The sequence below is a fragment of the Manis pentadactyla genome, chromosome 11 (genome assembly GCF_030020395.1).
Source record: "Manis pentadactyla isolate mManPen7 chromosome 11, mManPen7.hap1, whole genome shotgun sequence".
NCBI classification, from domain to species: Eukaryota; Metazoa; Chordata; class Mammalia; order Pholidota; family Manidae; genus Manis; species Manis pentadactyla.
Window position 1 is genome coordinate 93,949,899 of NC_080029.1, and position 15,002 is coordinate 93,964,900.

General features: G+C 41.6%; 1 protein-coding gene across 2 annotated transcripts in view; it reads right to left on the reverse strand.

Annotated features, from left to right (window-relative positions):
• SPG11 (SPG11 vesicle trafficking associated, spatacsin) overlaps positions 1-15,002 on the reverse strand; it is a 115,903-nt gene that overhangs the window by 708 nt on the left and 100,193 nt on the right. For both annotated transcript variants that reach the window (XM_057488770.1, XM_036905381.2), the window contains 9 exons: positions 7,971-8,110; positions 6,946-7,144; positions 6,380-6,517; positions 4,490-4,623; positions 3,741-3,848; positions 2,079-2,247; positions 1,546-1,634; positions 1,179-1,334; positions 331-482 (listed from right to left, as the gene is read on the reverse strand). In XM_057488770.1, the coding sequence (XP_057344753.1) occupies positions 331-482; positions 1,179-1,334; positions 1,546-1,634; positions 2,079-2,247; positions 3,741-3,848; positions 4,490-4,623; positions 6,380-6,517; positions 6,946-7,144; positions 7,971-8,110 (1,285 nt within the window). The remainder of the gene's footprint in view (positions 1-330; positions 483-1,178; positions 1,335-1,545; positions 1,635-2,078; positions 2,248-3,740; positions 3,849-4,489; positions 4,624-6,379; positions 6,518-6,945; positions 7,145-7,970; positions 8,111-15,002) is intronic.

Below are 15,002 nucleotides of genomic sequence, written 5' to 3' on the forward strand. Positions count from 1 at the left end.
GGAGAGGGTGCTGGAGTCTGAGAGATCACTTAAGACTAGTATTAAGGGGTGCCTGATACACACTGAAATTATTTCATTAAAAGTATTTAATGCCCACCTACTCCAAAGGGGACCTCTGATGTCGAGTCATTGGCATCTCAGGCAGGCTGAGTAACTGTCCTCCCATTTTAAGTACAGAGCACCATAAACAACTGTTCTCATTCATCTGTGCACAGATTTGTTAAAACATCTCTTCCTTCTGGGGATTCTTGGCAAGCAGTGGCATGTTATACTTAGCCATAAAATTCTTACCCATGCCTTACTTCAAAGCAGAGGCATTTTGATACTTACTTTTTTGAAATCTCTTCAAATATGCTGGATCTTAATAACCTTTGCTGCTTAAATTCTTCCAAGTAATTGAAGTCTCCTTTAACAATCACTTGTTGGTATAGAATTTCAGCCCAGTCAGGGACGAAGTCATAGGCCTCAGCCACAATAGAAGCCTTGAAAGGACAGAGGGGAAGGACACCATGAGAGCCTATTTGATATCAAATTGGAGTCAAATCGTTCTAGAAAACAACTTTATACTCACACAGTGAATGGGATCATTACCAGTTATGTTAAAAGGCTCTGTGTTTCAGGGTTAGTGAAAAGTTTGGTGTTTGACATTTCCCCTCCCTTAAAACCCCTGAATACCTTCCTTTGGTGTTTTTTGATCTTCCTCACAATGGAGTAATAAAACTGCTGAGAAAATATTTTCCCTTCTAATTCAACTGTATAAGGAACAAAGTGCTGATTCCTTGATAACCATCCCTCACCACTCTCCCAGGAGCCCTGACTCCTTACGCTAACCTGGGTGCACCATTCTGGAAATACGGAGGCTAAGAGATGCTCAGGACCACTAGCAAGGATGAACCTCAACTATCTAAGGGACAAAGGTGTCTGCCTCTTTGCTGGCTTAACAGTGAGGGGAAAGGAGGCAGTACTGCCTCACCATTCTGCAACCTCTGCCCAGACAGTATGTTAATAAGGAGTACTACCACGGAAAGGCAATTTGGTGTATCACCGAAGTCGGGAGAACTGAACTGTCCTGGTTCTATCATTAGCCGTAGACCTTACACAAGTCACTTAAACCTCTGGATCCCATGAGAGAGACAAAGGATGCTAGTAGCACTGGTAGATTTTTCTTTCTCTCTCACCTGGTAGAACCTAGGAAGGGCTGTGATACAGTCCATCAGCCTATGGCAACCCAGATTGATGAGCATTGTGTTCTGGCCAGTGTTCAGAAAATGAATCTGCAGCGTTATCAACTTGGTGAGCCGCCGACAGTGCAGGGCCTGTCGTACACAGGAGTCCTACGGGACAAAGGTGGAGGGAGGCACAGGTAGAGAAAGGCTGTTACCACCATCTTTCTGTGAACCTTCCAGCAACTGATTTCACCCCTTCTCCACCAGTTGGCCCATGACTTCCCCCTTTCCACTTCGAAGAGCCCAGGGACAAAATGAAATAATTGCTACAGCAGACACCAAACCCCAAGGCCTGTCTGGAATGACTCCCCATTGTTACCTTGGCATAACTCTCTGCTGCATCCAGCATCAGCGTCAGGGCCTTCAGCAGCAGCTGCTTCAGTTGGTGTCCGTCCTTAAGGCTGTCCTCTGCAGGAGAGGACAGGAAACTTAATGGGTGTGTGACTCGAGGCAGTTTACTCTCAGCCCACTCACAGTGGTGTGGGCTGGACTAGAAACATCCCAGCTCCTGTTCACAGGGAGAGCAGTGTGTCAGGTAAAGGCTCTTTACTGGGCCAGAAGTGCGTTCTGGGGTAGGATTCAGTGCCCCACCTAGTTCTTCATTTCTCTCGGGAACATTAAGGCAACATATACACACTGGGTCCTGATAGATGACACCCTGGAGGCACAGACCACAGGAGGGGCAAATGCCTTCCCAGTCCTCTTACATCTCCTGTCTGCCAGCCTGGGCCCCACTGGGTGATGTTAAAAGCTGAGGTGAATATTAGTCCATCTCATGGGCTCTTGCCTTAGCCCTCAGAACCTTCCTCGGCCAGCAGGACATCCCCTGTGGTTCACGTGACCTCTGCTTACCCCAGGGCCGAGATTCAATCAGTTTCAGTTGGATGCACGCAGCTGCCTCATGGTTCTCGCCGATCTCGCGGCACATGCTGAAACACAGGGCAATCATGTTGTGCTTTTCACTGTCCCCGGGGCGGTAGCGTTTAATGTAGTCAAGTAGGGCCGTCTTCAGGGTGCCAGTCTGCCCAGGAAAAGGAAAGCCAAGGCCTCAATCAGGGACTTACAGTGCAGGAACGGCTGAGTCCCTTGGTTTGCAAAGTTCCTTAAAAACCCCCCGAGAAAAAGGAAAAGCAAAAACACAAGATGTATGCTATCCTGAGTATAAAAGGCACAATCCCCTCTACTGGTGGGGGTGTAAATGGTAAAACCTATCAGTAGGGAGAAGCCTTAAAAATGTGCACATATGCATTATTCTAACAATTCTACTTCCAGATCCCTAAAGAAAGAAGCAGAGAAAAGTGCTGAGATGGATGTAACAAGGATATTTAATAGCAAACAGAAATAATACAAATGTCCAAAATAAATAAGGGCTAAGAGCATGTAGTATTAAAACCAATGTTGATTTGGGAAATATTCATGAATGCTTATTGTTAAGTGAGAAAAGCAGGCAACTTCATAATCTGCACAGCATGATACAAGTTTGGTTACAAATATGTAAATATGTATACATGTTTGTGGGTCTGTATGCAAAGAAAGGGCCTATGCCAAACTATTAGCCACAGCTATCTCCAATGATAAACAGACACAGAGGGCTTTCTGTGTTACTGTTTTCCAAATGTCTTAACACTGAATATACATTACTTTTGTAATCAGAAAAAAAGTTAATAAAAACGAAATGGAAAAACAAAATGCCTCAAAACCAACTTAAAAACTTCCCAGGGATCCATGAAGTACATGTACTTTTGTCCAGGCCTTGCTCCACTCCTGAAGACTGGGTCTGTCCTGAAAAAAGCCCAGCACTGAGAAGAGAATTTCTGCTTTGTCTTTTGATCCTCCTTGGTGGGCCCAACTTCCCAGAAGCCAAAAGTGCACCTTGGTTTTTAAATCTTCACAGAGGTGAAATGGGCTGAAGCAATGAATCAGCCCAATGAATGACTTGAACAGAGGCTCTGTGAGTGACCTGTCTAGTGTTGCATAGCATGCTGAGGACAGACAAGTGCCCAGAACCCAAAGACCTGGAAAGTCACACCAAAGACCTGGAAAGTCACACCTTCGCTTCCAGAACTTTCGGATCATAAACAGCTCCACAGTTTTCCAGGCCCCAGCCTTGGCATTCACTTCCTAACAGCTCTCAGCAACACACTTTTCCATGGTGCCCTGAAAACTCCTACTCCGAGGGCCCTCAGACATGGCCTGAGCTGGTCGATCTGTCAGGAAGGGTTTTTGCCCCTGCCTGTGTAGGCCTTTAGACAGCAGGTGGCAGACGCTGAGATTGAGACACAAACTCATTTTCTTCATTATTTAGCACCTGTCAGCATAATCGCTCTCTGTTCTGAACTCTTACCTTCAGCCACTGGTTACAGTATGTGTCCTGGGGGGCGGGGGGAGGTCCATAATTCCCACCCTCCATATCCCATGGGTCCACCCTGATTGGGATTATTCCTGAGAAAATCTGAGACTTCTGAATGTCAGTAGTAACATGTTATCTGGGAGCTCAAAGTACTGTACACCTACCGGATCCAACTTCTTCCTCATCAGCACTTCAAAGTAGTGCTTTTTGTGCAGCAAATCAAATATGTACGTCATCTCATTGTACCTTCCAATGCCAGTGAGGAGACGCACCTGAAGAGGAAGAGGGCAGCTGGCATCAGCACCCTGGCAGTTCTCTAAGCCAGATCACTACCCTCATCAGTTTGGTTGCCTCCAGATGCCAAGCTCCAGGAAAAACTGCTAAAGGCCAGGTTGCCATGCTCAGTGCCCTCCCTTCCGTCCTCCCTCTGGAGGACTGAGAAACGCAAGTCACTGGGACACCGCTGATGTTCCCTTCTCTGCTGCCTAAATGTGACTATCAAGTGCTGAAGTGCCATCTGGGCGGACACTTCCTTTACTCACAACCACTTATCACAGTGCCAGCAGCTTGCTCAGCCACTTGGGTAAGTTTCAAGCTTAGAGAATTTGGGGGAGATAGGGGAGGCTTGAGTTGTCAGCTCATCTCAACTCAGAGACAAGAGGTAGGTCTCAACTTTGTGTTGAGTGTAAATACAGCTGTGTTAGCCCACTAGAAAAGAGTCCTCTCCATCTCTGCTCCTTTGGCACAATCTTTGGTTCTGGCAGAAATCATAACTGGAACTGAGTGAGGGTTGTGCTGCCTAGCCAGCGGCAAATTCCCTAAGACCATTATCAGATCTGATCTGGTCCCTGGGCAATCTGGCCTCTCCGAGGTTTCCTCAGGATGAAGGGTAGGGGATGAGGGTGTTACTTACCAACAGCCCATACTCTTCACTGGGGGCCAAGTGGTTGTCTGTGAGCAGCCGGGCAGCCTGCAGGACTCTGCTGATGCCCTCCATATGGCATGTCAGTGTGAAGCAGTGATGGGCCAGGATTAGCAGTTCTGTGGCTGGGTAGATGGGGCACAGGTGGGGCAGGACTGTGAACCCTGGCCACCCACTGCCTGTCTGCGCCTATCTGGAGAACACTTTCTCATGGGTCCTCTGAGATCCTTGACCTCACCAGCTCTAGTTCTGGGAAAGCCCCTGATGATATCTAAATTCTTTCAGTGATAGCACAGGGATCAACTTTCCTCAAAGACAGTCGTGTAGTGACCAAATTTCCAAAAGGCCCAACAAATGAGAACAAGAAACCTTCTCTTTCTAAAGATGAAAAAACTGCAGACAAGCTGAGGGAGTACCTGCCAACATGCACCAGAGAGCATTCTCTGTATGTCCATGGAGAGAGGGCCTAATCAGGCATCATTTGATGTTCTGCACTTCTGGCTTTCTAGACAAAGATTTTACTATATCTAAATTTAAAACTACTACACACAATCGCTGTATGCATAACTGAAAGGCAAACTGGGAAAACTATTTCCAGTGTTGTAGGAAAAGCGTTTCCAGCTTTCATACATGCTGTGCCTTCTGGGGGACCCTCTGTGGGAACCTCCCCAAGCCTACTGACTACATGAGCAGCCTTGACTACTAATTTTCAGGCCTTGGTTTGTACATTTCCTCCAAACACCTTTCTTGGCCCCATCAGTCTGGCTTTTACTGTGTATTACACCCTTTGTGAGCTCAAGGACCTGCTGCTTAACTCGCTCACTGTATCCCTGGTTTTTAGAGTACCTGGGACACAGCTGGTACTCAGTAAATGCTGAACTAAACGGAGAAGAGATACAAAAGGCTATTTAAAAAATCTTCAACCTTTTAAAACTTCCATTTATTTATTCACTAAATATCAGTAAAATGCCTTTATTGGGGCCTATCAAATTTACAAAGCAGAATGAGTTCTAGAAAATGATACTCACACTGCCTAAGTGAGAGTGAGAAATGAATTTGTTTTCTTTCTGGAGTAAAATTTGACTGTATGTACATATATACATATAGCCTTAGAAATGGGCATACTCTTGAATAAGGAATTTATCTTAGGGAAATAATCATGGATGTACATATGAATTTTTTTTTTGCCCACGAGGATGTCTGTCAGTGTTTAAAATAGCAAAAAAAAACTGTAAGCAATCTAATGATCCCACAATAGGGTATAAAATTTTCAATTACATATAAGAAATAACTGTATAACTAACCATTAAAGATGATGAATATTCAATGTTATGGAAAGACATTAATGACTGCATATTCACAAAAAAATTATGAACAGTGTGTATAGTATAATGTCATTTTTGAAAAATAACTTATAGAGTTGCACAGAAAAAGATCACAGGGACACATGCTACTGAATGCCTACAGAACTAGATATGTAAAAAGCAAGCAGGATTTGAAATCACAGAGACTGGGTTCAAATACCAGCTCTGCTACTTAGTTACGAATTAACTTCTCTAAGCATCAGTCTTCTTCCTCTGAAATGGGGACAATACCCACTTTACAGGGTAACCCAAGAGTAAAGTAAGATAAATATGCCAAATGTTAAAAGGTTACCTTTTTGTGTGATTTTAAATTGTGGGCTGTTTTACCACATACAGTTTCTAAACTTCCCTCAATGAACTTATGGCTCTCTACCAAGAAATGATACCCCATGCTGGAGGGGTGGTGGGATCAGGAACAGAAAGAAGGATCCAAATACAGTTTTGGAAAAACTAGCTTCAGAAGACTTTCTGGAGACCTGCTTAGGCCCAAAACGTAAGAAAATGACCAACAACTTACTGCAAGACAACTCCCCATGGGGAACGGAGGAAATCTTTTCCAGTAACTTCATGCCTACCAATGTGCAGTCTTGACACAAAGTGATCAGCTGAAGAAATGTCTGGCTTTGACCTGCTGTGGTGAACATCTGCTTATGTCCTGTACAGAAATATGTGGAGAAATGTGCTTGTTTTATCTTCAGAGAGTTGAAAGAAAGATAAGAGCCCCGGGCTAGGAGGCCCACTCTACCAGGCCTGGGCACAAGGAGGTAATGCTGAAGGAGCTCTCAAATGCAGCTCTCCTCTTGCTGAGCTCAGATACCTTGGCCTAGCTGTCTTCTTACAAAACAGCAGTTCATTAGCTCAGAGAAAGGCACAGCTACTCTGAGCATAGTCATAAACCAACAAACAAAAAAGCAACAACAAAATAAATACAATGTGTTCTCCTCTTACAAGTGTACTTGAGAGCAAGTGTACTTGAGAGAATAGCATGCAGGAGGTTCATGAGCATAACAATATCCAAATCCTTAAACTGGGAATGTGAGAATGTGATCTGAAAGGCTGGCGGAAGCCTGGAGGAAAAGGCACCTGTTCCCTCTGATGGGTTCAACAGCTCCCGGGTCACCTCTTCAGCCACAAGTTCAGCCACCGTGTCTGGCTGGAGGCCCTGGGTGCTAATGAAGGCTTGGGCTCGCCTGCATCGGTCTGGCTGCTGAGAAGACAAGATTGCCCGGAGCATAGCCTCACCATCCTGGGCAGCAACGTCTGTGTAGGAGCAGCCCAACTCCTAAGAAGGCAAAGTCAGGAAAAGGCTAGCAAAAGACAGCCTCCTTTCTGAAATCTGATGTAGACAGACTCCATCATTTTCTGAGCTTCAAGATCTGTCACCCTGAGCAGGAACTCTAGAAGAAGCAACCTCTGTTTTCTAAGCCCTTTCTTTCTATTGTTTCACCAAGTTGAATCTAAGCAAGAGAAAAGCTTGTCTTCAGAAAGCATCAAGTGACTTATCTCTTGTTGAACACTGGGCTCTTCAAATTTTATAAAATGTAAGAAAGTTGAATAAAAGGCAAGAGTTGCTTCCTTACTGGTCCCCCGGCGGAAGCAAACACCTCCATGTCTGTGTCCCTGAGCCTCAGCCAAAGCAAACGGCTTTAGTGCTTGGCTTTCCCGCCCTCTTGCGCCTCACTTAGAGTTGCTATTTTTCCCCCTCAGTCAGCACAAAGCCACAGACAATTCCTGGCTGCTCTAGTTCTGGTCTTTATAGTCATCACATTCCATTTTACTTTTATTTCCAAACTTATTTTGGGTTCTCCCCTGTGTGGAGGGCTAAAACCAAGCCTAAGATATTAGGGCTAGAAGGGGCTTCTTGGCAAATCATTTTATAGATCAAGACCCAGGAGCGCTGAGAAGTGAAATCTCTTGCCCTAGCTTCTGGCTGGCTGAGCTGCAGCCAGTACTCACGTCACCTGGCATGCTCCCCACTTTTCCCCAGGAATAGATTTGTAGGAGCCAACATCCAGATAAGAGCTCTACTCCCAAGTCTTCCTCCAACTTCCTGCTTTCCTTCTCCTCAGAGGGAGTTTCCTATGGAGGCCCCGCCCTTTGGCATGTACCTTGGCAAGTTCATACAGACAGAGGACCTGCCGGCAGTAGTTCTTCCCATGGAGGCATTTGTTTGTCAGGGTTTCCAGATTAGTCACCACTTCATCACGGGGGGGCAGCATCACAAATGACTGACTATCCAAACTTGAAGCTGGAAACAAATACAGGTCTGAGGGAGGCTTTAAGATGGCAAGTTAAGGCCTCTTCCAATCCCCTTATGACTCTTACCTCTCAGCTCACAGCTTCTTGCATTGCATCCCCATGACTCCCCCTGTGTCTGGGACCACTTTTTTTTATTAGAATATAGTTAATATACAATATTATGTTGGTTTCAGGTGTGTAACATAGTGATTCAACAATTACATACTTTACCAAATCCTCACCATGCTAACTGTGGTTATCATCTATCACTATACCAAGATATTACAACATTGGCTATATTCCCTGTGCTGGACTTCCATTCCTGTAGCTAATTTTATAATTTGGAGTTGTATCTCTTATCCCGTCCACCTTTTTCACCCATCCCCCACTCCCAACAGTAACAGATTGTCTGTGTTAATTAATTTCATTTTTGTTTTGTTTCTTAGATTCCACATGTAAGTGAAATATGGTATTTATCTTTCTCTGACTTATTTCACTTGGTGTTAATACCCTCTAGGTCCATCTATGCTGCTGCAAATGGCAAGATTTCATTCTTTTTTTATGGCTGAGTAGTGTTCCATTGCATATATGTACTACTACTTTATCCATTCATCTATTGATGGACTCTTAGGTTGCTTCCATACCTTGGCTATTGTATATAATGCTGCAGTAAACATAGGAGTACATGTATCTTTCTGAATTAGTGATTTTTTTTGGAGGGGGGTGGTAAATTTCCAGGAGTGGAATTACTGAGTTGTATGGTATTTCTATTTTTAGTTTTTTGAGAAATTTCCATTTTGCTTTCCATACTGGCTGCACCAATTTACATTTTTCACCAACTGTGTAAGAGGGTTCTCTTTTCCCCCCCTTAGCTCTCTGCTCACAGTTCCTTACGTTGCACCACCACCACCCACTTGAGTCCCTCTGGGTCTGGGACCACTTCTGACAGGGTCCACATCCCACTGAAACTTATTTCATTGCCTTCTTCCAGGAAATTCCAGCCTGGGATCTGAAAAGGCCTCACAGGATACAAAAGATTCAAAGTTACCTAATCAGTGTTGCATTAGAGATCATCACCTAAGACGCCTGCTAGACTGTCCTCCACATACACCATCTCCCAATTTCCTCTCACATCAAGTAAGTCATCAGGTCCAGCTGACATCTCTCCAATCACTGCCTTAGTTGCAGCCTTCACCATCCTGCATCTAAGAGGCTATTACTTTCTAAACTGCAAGTCACATAAACCTAGGATTATCTGGAAAAATGCCTTAAAGACATTGTAAAACTAAAATCCATTCCTGATTTTTTTTTAAGTTTTAATTTTATAAGGGGTTTCTGTTAGAAAAAGTAGAAAGGAATATTTATATAACTTCTTAAAGCAAAAACAAAGTTGAAAATTTTTAATGTGCATCAGTAAAGCATCGTTAAATATATCATAGTCCATCCATATAATAGAATACTCTGCAGCCATTAAAAAGCACAAAATCAATCTATGTGTACTGACATGAAATAATGTTGTAGTACAATATGATATAATTTCATTTTTGTAAAAAATAAATACTGTGTTTGTGCATGCACATGAGCAATGTTTTCTATACGTAGAAAATAATGTATACCAAGCAAGTGAAAGATGTTATTCTGGGAATTTGGTGGAGGTGTTACTGAATTAGGTAAATGACTAACTTTTTACTTCATGCACTTCTGTATTGTGTGCTTTGTTACACTAAATAAGCATGCAATACTTTTACACTTATGGTATTACACATTAAAAATATTCTTTAAAGATAAAAAAGTAAAAAGTAACTAGGCTATGTTATTCTCCTGCTTAAAATCCCTCTTTGGGGATTCAGTTCTAAGTAAGGTAAAGTAAGTTCCCTCCACACACTCTGACTGAATTCATTATAAAACCTAGCACAGTCCGTGCAGCACTGTATGAGGACTCTGAAAAGTAAATAGTAGCAGGGGGATTGAAGATGACTAGAATTACTATTTTTTCTCTTCTAGTAACTTCCAGCTGAATGCAGCACTGCCTGAAACCCAGAACCTAACACTAAGGCTCATAAAGAGAGCCCACTCCAGGAGAAGCCCTCTAGTATAGGCTCAAGGAGTGGGAAAGGGAACTCCAAATACTATTTCTCTCTTATCCCTGCTCCTAAGCAACCCCTTGGCTTGTAGAGGTGGCAGCAGCCAGTAAGAATTCATATTCAGAGAGGAACTTTTTTGGATCAGAAGTGCTCTGGACCCAAGAGGGTAGAGTGAACCAGTTCCTTTTTGCATTATCCTCTGTCGGCCCTGGATACAGATATAGTCAGGGAAATGTGTGACAGAATGGGGTAACTAAACCTACTGATTGTCTTTTTCATCTGAGTGAGTATGCATGCATTTTTGTATGCTGCTTTTGGCCAAAACTCCAGCTTTTGGTGGAGGTGGTACTGGGTCTCAGGGCATCAGAAAGTACATGGGAGAGATTTAGGAAAGCAACACAGTAAAGTTGTTTATAAAGACTAGGACTCATTCCTGGGCTTTGCATGTGTGAATCTCATCTTAACTGGATATCAAAGACACTGAGAATTGAACTAACACACAGCCCATTTACCCAGATCACAGACTGACCCCAGGTGGCATACACCCAGGATGAGTATAAATAGCATCTCAAATGACATAAAAATCTAACTGATGTTAGAACCATAGTTCTTAGAGAGTGGGTTAAGAACCATAGTCCTTAGAAACTTGTAGCCTTAACCTACTAGGTCAATTACCTGATAAAAAGTATCAACATTCTTCATAGGATTTAAACAAGACCCAGAGTCTCATTCTATTCAAAATGTCCAGGATGCAGTCCCACATGACTCAGCATACAAAACTACAGGAAAATCTCAACTCACATGAGAAAAGACAATCAAAAGTTGACACCCAGCACTAAGGACATAAATGTTGAAATTACCTGATAAAGATTTCAAAGCAGCTATTATACAAGTGTTCCAACAGGCAATTATGGATGTTTTTCAGACAAAGGGAAAACAGAAAGTCTCAGCAAAGAAATACATGGTATAAAGAGAAGTAAAATATAAATTTTAGAATTGAAATTTTAAAAATCACAGAAATTAGAAACACTCACTAGAAGAACAGAAATAGTGGAGGAAAGAGTCAGTGAAATTGAAGATAGAGGAATAGAAAATGATCCAATCTGGACAAGGGAGAAAAAAATAGAAAAAATAAAACTGATCAAAGCCTCAAGACAATAACAAAAGTTCTATGATTCATGTCATCACTGGAGTTCCAGGACAGGATAAGAGTTTGGTGCTGAAAAAAATGATGTCTGAAAACAAATTTGGTAAAACACATAAACCTGTATGTTCGAGAAGCTTAGTGAACTCCAAATAGAATAAACCCAAAGAAATATATGCTCAGCCATGTTATCATAGAACTGCTAAAGACTAAACACAAAAAAATATCTTGAAAGTAATCAGAGAAAAATGCATTATCTACAGGGGAACAATTATTCAAACGATTGTAGATTATCCATCAGATGCCATGGAAGTCAGAAGGAAGTGGCACATTTTTTAAGTGCTGAAAGAGACAAATTTTCTATATCCAGCAAAAATCATCCTTCAGTAATGAAAATGAAAGAGACCATCTCAGATGAAGAAAAACTGATGTAAAATAAGAGACTCCGTTCCTAGCAGACACTGCTATAAGAATTACTAAAGGAAATCATTCTGACAGAAGGAAAAAACAACTAGAAGGAAACATGGAACATCAGGAACGAAGAGCAACAAAAACTAAATATCTGAGTAAATACATAAATTTTAAAAATTTAAGTAAATACAAATTAGGTCCTCCTGAGTTTTTTTAAATATATTTTTTGGTTGAAAGCAAAATTTCTACCATTGTTTGATAGGGTTTTTCAATGTACACAGATGTAATGTAGTAAAGACAACTAAGACAAAAGGACAGAAGTAAAATGATATGGTGGTAAGGTTTCTACATTCCAGTTGAGGTGGCAAAATATTGATTTTTAAGTACACTATTAATTATACATTAAGAACATATAATGTGGCAAGAGGCTTAAAGATGGCAGAGTGAGAGGTGAGACAGAAACCTCTTCCCCAAACCACATATAATATGAAAATATAGCAAATACAACTAATCCTGAAAGAGCAACAGGAAAGAAGGTTGTGACAGACAGCCTACTGGGGAAAAGAGCAGACCTCATGGAAAAGGGTGAAGTATCAAAGCCACAATACGGTGGAGCCCAAGCTCTTCCCGCTGTGTGTTTGGCACACTGGCCCTGGCACTAGAGGCAGGCACGGCAGCTGACAAACAGGAAAGAGCTCTTTCCTCCTGGCAGAACAGGTGGGGCTAGCCTATGACCCCCACCATTGTTCCAAGGGCTGAGCAGCTCCAGAGAATAGAGCTTCTGGGCACTAGAGGGCACTGCCTACACCAAGTTATTACTACAAATATGAAACATCAAAAGAACCTGGTACAAACCAAAATTCCACAAACAGCAGAAAGAAGTCAAAGTGAAAATGAACTCACCAATCTTCCTGAAAAACATTTCAAAATAAAAATCATAAACATGCTCACAGACCTACAGAAAAATATTCAAGACCTCAGGGAGGAATTCAAAAATGAGATACAAACTTTGAAAAATATAGTATTCAATATGAAACATACAATGGAGAGATTTAAAAGAGATTAGATGAAGTGGAGGAGACAGTGAATGAAATAGAAATTAGAGAACAGGAAGACAAGTTGAGGCACAGAGAGAAAAAAGGATCTCTAGGAATGAAAGAATTTTGAGAGAACTGTGACCAATCCAAATGGAACAATATTCACATTATAGGGATACCAGAAGAAGAGAGAGAAAAAGGGATAAAAGTGTCTTTGAGGAAGTAATTGCTGAAAACTTACCCAATCTGGGGAAGGAGATAATCTCTCAGGCCATAGAGGTAGGTGCACAGATCTCCAACTCAATGGACCCAAGGAAAACAACACCAAGACATATAATACTTAAAATGGCAAAGATCAAGGATAAAGACAGACTTTTAAAAGCATCCAGAGAAAGAAAAAAGACCACATACAAAGAAAAACCCATCAGGTTATCATCAGACTTCTCAACAGAAACCTTACAGGCCAGAAGGGAGTGGCGTGATATATTTAATGCAATGAAGCAGAAGGGCCTTGAACCAAGAATACTCTACCCGGCAAGATTATCATTTAAATTTGAAGGAGGGATTAAACAACTTCCAGGTAAGCAAAAGCTGAGAGAATTTACCTCCCACAAACCATCACTATAGTGTATTTTGGAGGGATTGCTATAGATAGAAATGCTCCCAAGGCTAAATAGCTGTCACCAGAGAAAATAAAAACACAAGTAAAGGAAGTAGATCAATTAATTACTAAGCTCATGCAAAATTATATCAACTACTCCAAAAGTCAGTCAAGGGATACACAAAGAGTACAGACTATGACACCTAATATATAAGAATGTAGGGGGAAAAAAAAGGAGGAAACAAAAAGAACCTTAAGATTGTGTTTGAAATAGCTTACTAAGTGAGTTAAGTTAGGCTGTTACATAGTAAAGAAGCTACCCTTGAACCATTGGTAACTATGAATCTAAAGCCTGCAATGGCAATAAGTACAGAACTACTGATAATCACCCTAAATGTAAATGGTATGAATGCACCAATCAAAAGACATAAGAGTCACTGAGTGAATAAAAAAATAAGACCCATCTATAGTGCTGCCTACAAGAGACTCACTTCAAACACAAAGATATACACAGACTAAAAGTGAAGGGATGGAAAAAGATACTTCATGCAACTAATAGGGAGAAAAAAGCAGCAGTTGCAGTCCTTGTATCAGACAAGATAGACTTCAAAACAAAGAAATAACAAGGACACTGACAAATGGAAACTCATCCCATGCTCTTGGCTAGGAAGAATTAATATTGTCAAAATGGCGATCCTGCCCAAAGCAATCTACAGATTCAATGCAATTCCTATCAAATTACCAACAGCATTCTTCAACGAATTGGAACAAATAGTTCAAAAATTCATATGGAACCACCTAAGACCCTGAATAGCCAAAGCAATCCTGAGAAGGAGGAATAAACTGGGGGGATCTTGCTTCCCAACTTTAAACTCTACTACAAAGCCACAGTAATCAAGACAATTTGGTACTGGCACAAGAACAGACCCATAGATCAATGGAACAGAATAGAGAGCCCAGATACTAACCCAAGTATATATGGTCAATTAATATACAATAAAGGAGCCATGGACATACAATGAGAAAATGGCAGCCTCTTCAACAACTGGTGGTGGCAAAACTGGACAGCTACATTTAAGTGAATGAAACTGGATTATTGTCTAACCCCATACACAAAAGTAAACTCAAAATGGATCAAAGATCTGAATGTAAGTCATGAAACTATAAAACTCTTAGAAGATAACAAAAGCAGAAAGCTCTTGAATATAACCATGAGCAACTTTGTCCTGAATACTTCTCCTCAGGCAAGGGAAACAAAGCAAAAATTAACAGATGGGACCAATCAAACTAAAAAGCTTCTGCACAGCAAAGGACACTATCAGTAGAACACAAATGCATCCTACAGTATGGGAGAATATATTTGATAAATGACATATCCAACAAGGGGTTAACACCCAAAATATATAAAGAACTCACAAGCCTCAGCACCCAAAAAGCAAATAACCCTATTAAAAAATGGACAGAGGATCTGAACAGACACTTTTCCAAAGAAGAGATTCAGATGGCCAATAGGCACATGAAAAGATGCTCCACATTGCTAGTTATCAGAGAAATGTAAATTAAAACCACAATGAGATATCACCTTACACCAGTTAGGATGGCCAACATCCAAAAGACAAGGAACA